The following is a 2,106-nucleotide window of genomic DNA, read 5'->3' on the forward strand; positions in this document are numbered from 1 at the left end:
TTTGCTGTTATTACTGCTCTATTTAAAGGGCCAAGTAGCTTGAATAAAATCATTGAGTTTTTCCTCAGTAAAGTAGAGTTTTTAATTCTCTTCATATTTGGCCCTAACTCTATGGAGCTTAGGGTTAAATTTGGAGTTAACTCTTTGTGTCTATTTATTTATTTTTGGGGCAACTCTTTAGACTTTAAGATTATTATGTTTATACTTGGGGTTAATATGTTCCATCTGAATCCAGTTGTGTAGAATTATTAAGTGGAAGTATTAATTGATAACTTTTTTTTTAAAAAAACTTGCCATGTCGATTTTTTAATAACGTAAATATTTGATATATATTTAATCCATGCAAATGGCCAAAAACCGGTTCGTGCAATTATTTTATGATAAATCTTTATTTTATTTTATACTAAGATAATTATTTTGTGATGCTATTAACAAATAACAAACAGTTCCGGATAATGTCACGGAGTGGCGTGGTAAGAATGTAAGATGTATAACATTGAGCAAACCAATCAAAATTTCCACAAAAAATGGAATTCACATCGAATTTGAAATATTAACCTTCTTAAAAGAGTCAAGAAGGTATATTTTTGCCTGGAACGATCAACAATACTCCATGTTTGGTATGACATTTAAACATAGCATATTTGACAAATTCAAGCAATCATAAACTAGAAAATAGGCATTTTTTCCTTTCTTAGAGATATATAATCAACAAACTAAGAGACAGAAAAGTTAATTCTAATGATAATAAATAGGTAACACAATATTAAAATTAGTAAGCAAACACTCACGGAGAATTTCGGTCCTCCGTTAGCTTAAAAGTGTCCACAAGAGGAAGTGCTTCCGTCTGCATCGCTGCTCCAATTTCCATTTACCAAAATCAAAATCATCAAACATTAAACCTGCTACTTCACACATACGCACAGAGAAAGATGAAGTACCGATGATGATAACGATAGTTGAAATATGGTTATCGGAAGAGGAGACAGCTGAGACGATCTCCTGGTTGCTGTTGTTCTCATCTTCAGTATGAATAGGATCCGTTGTCGTCGTCGTCGACGGCGGTGTGTCGGTCATTTTCCCTCTCTGATAATCCGGCGGAGGGAGGAAAGAGTGGAAATTGGAGGAGCGAATTTGGCGGACACGTCTTTCACAATGCGGTGTTAAAACGGGACCCATCTCAACAAAAAGACGAAACGATGAAAGAAAAAGAGAAATAAAAGATAATCTTTGAAAAAATTAATAACATTATTGAATTTTATAAAAAAGCCAAATTACAATATAGATAAAAGATAAGAGTTAAATGCAAATTTGATCCCTGTTGTTTACATATATTAACGAATAAGGTTTCTAAAAATAAATTTTAACGAAAAACATCCTTATGTTTCATTTTGTGAAGGAGAACCTGCTAACATTGTTAACTACGGTGGTGTTTTTTTTAATGAATTATCAAGATGTTGTTAGTGGGGTTCGGTTTTGATGAGAAACGTAAGAAAATATCTTTATTCTTGGATGCACATTTGGATGAGATGCATTGGATCAACCTTCATATCAACCGGTTCATGGATGAATTTGAGAGTAAAGATGATCAAATGTCCAAATTCATTCTTACGTTTCTCATCTTAACTATTTTTCTCACACGATCTTTAGCTTTTGTTAGTGGGGTAGTTACGTTCATGAACTCTTCCCCTTTATCTACTTTCATTTTATAACACATTTGATCCCTCTTTCTACTTTCATTTTTATAACATATTTGATCCCTCTTTCTACTTTCAATTAGTATACACAAAAAAAATTGTTATACTTAAATAGATTTAAAAATATAAATTAGATTTAAAAATATAAATTAACTAATTAACTTAAACTAGTTAACATATACTAAAATAATTATAGTTAAATGATAATTAATAAATATATATTAAATATAAAGAAATGTTACAGTTTAGATCATTAGAGCTGGAATGTGCCTGATATTTAGGAGAATAGCTTTGAATAAACCAACTGCATCGTGGACCTATTTTTATGCAGATAGTTTAGGATTCTACTTTTCTGTTTTATAATTMTTGTTTCTTTGCTGTTATTACTGCTCTATTTAAAGGGCCAAGT

At 31.0% G+C, this 2,106-nt stretch overlaps 1 protein-coding gene across 1 annotated transcript in view; it reads right to left on the reverse strand.

Annotated features, from left to right (window-relative positions):
* LOC112527412 (5'-methylthioadenosine/S-adenosylhomocysteine nucleosidase 2-like) overlaps positions 1 to 1,167 on the reverse strand; it is a 14,550-nt gene extending 13,383 nt beyond the window's left edge. The window contains exons 1-2 of the mRNA XM_025138057.1: positions 942 to 1,167; positions 792 to 855 (exon numbers count right to left, since the gene is read on the reverse strand). Of these exons, the coding sequence (XP_024993825.1) occupies positions 792 to 855; positions 942 to 1,077 (200 nt within the window). The 5' untranslated portion in view covers positions 1,078 to 1,167. The remainder of the gene's footprint in view (positions 1 to 791; positions 856 to 941) is intronic.
* Positions 1,168 to 2,106: the final 939 nt, after the last annotated feature.

Source organism: Cynara cardunculus (assembly GCF_001531365.2).
Source record: "Cynara cardunculus var. scolymus isolate 2C chromosome LG 15, CcrdV1, whole genome shotgun sequence".
NCBI lineage: Eukaryota > Viridiplantae > Streptophyta > Magnoliopsida > Asterales > Asteraceae > Cynara > Cynara cardunculus.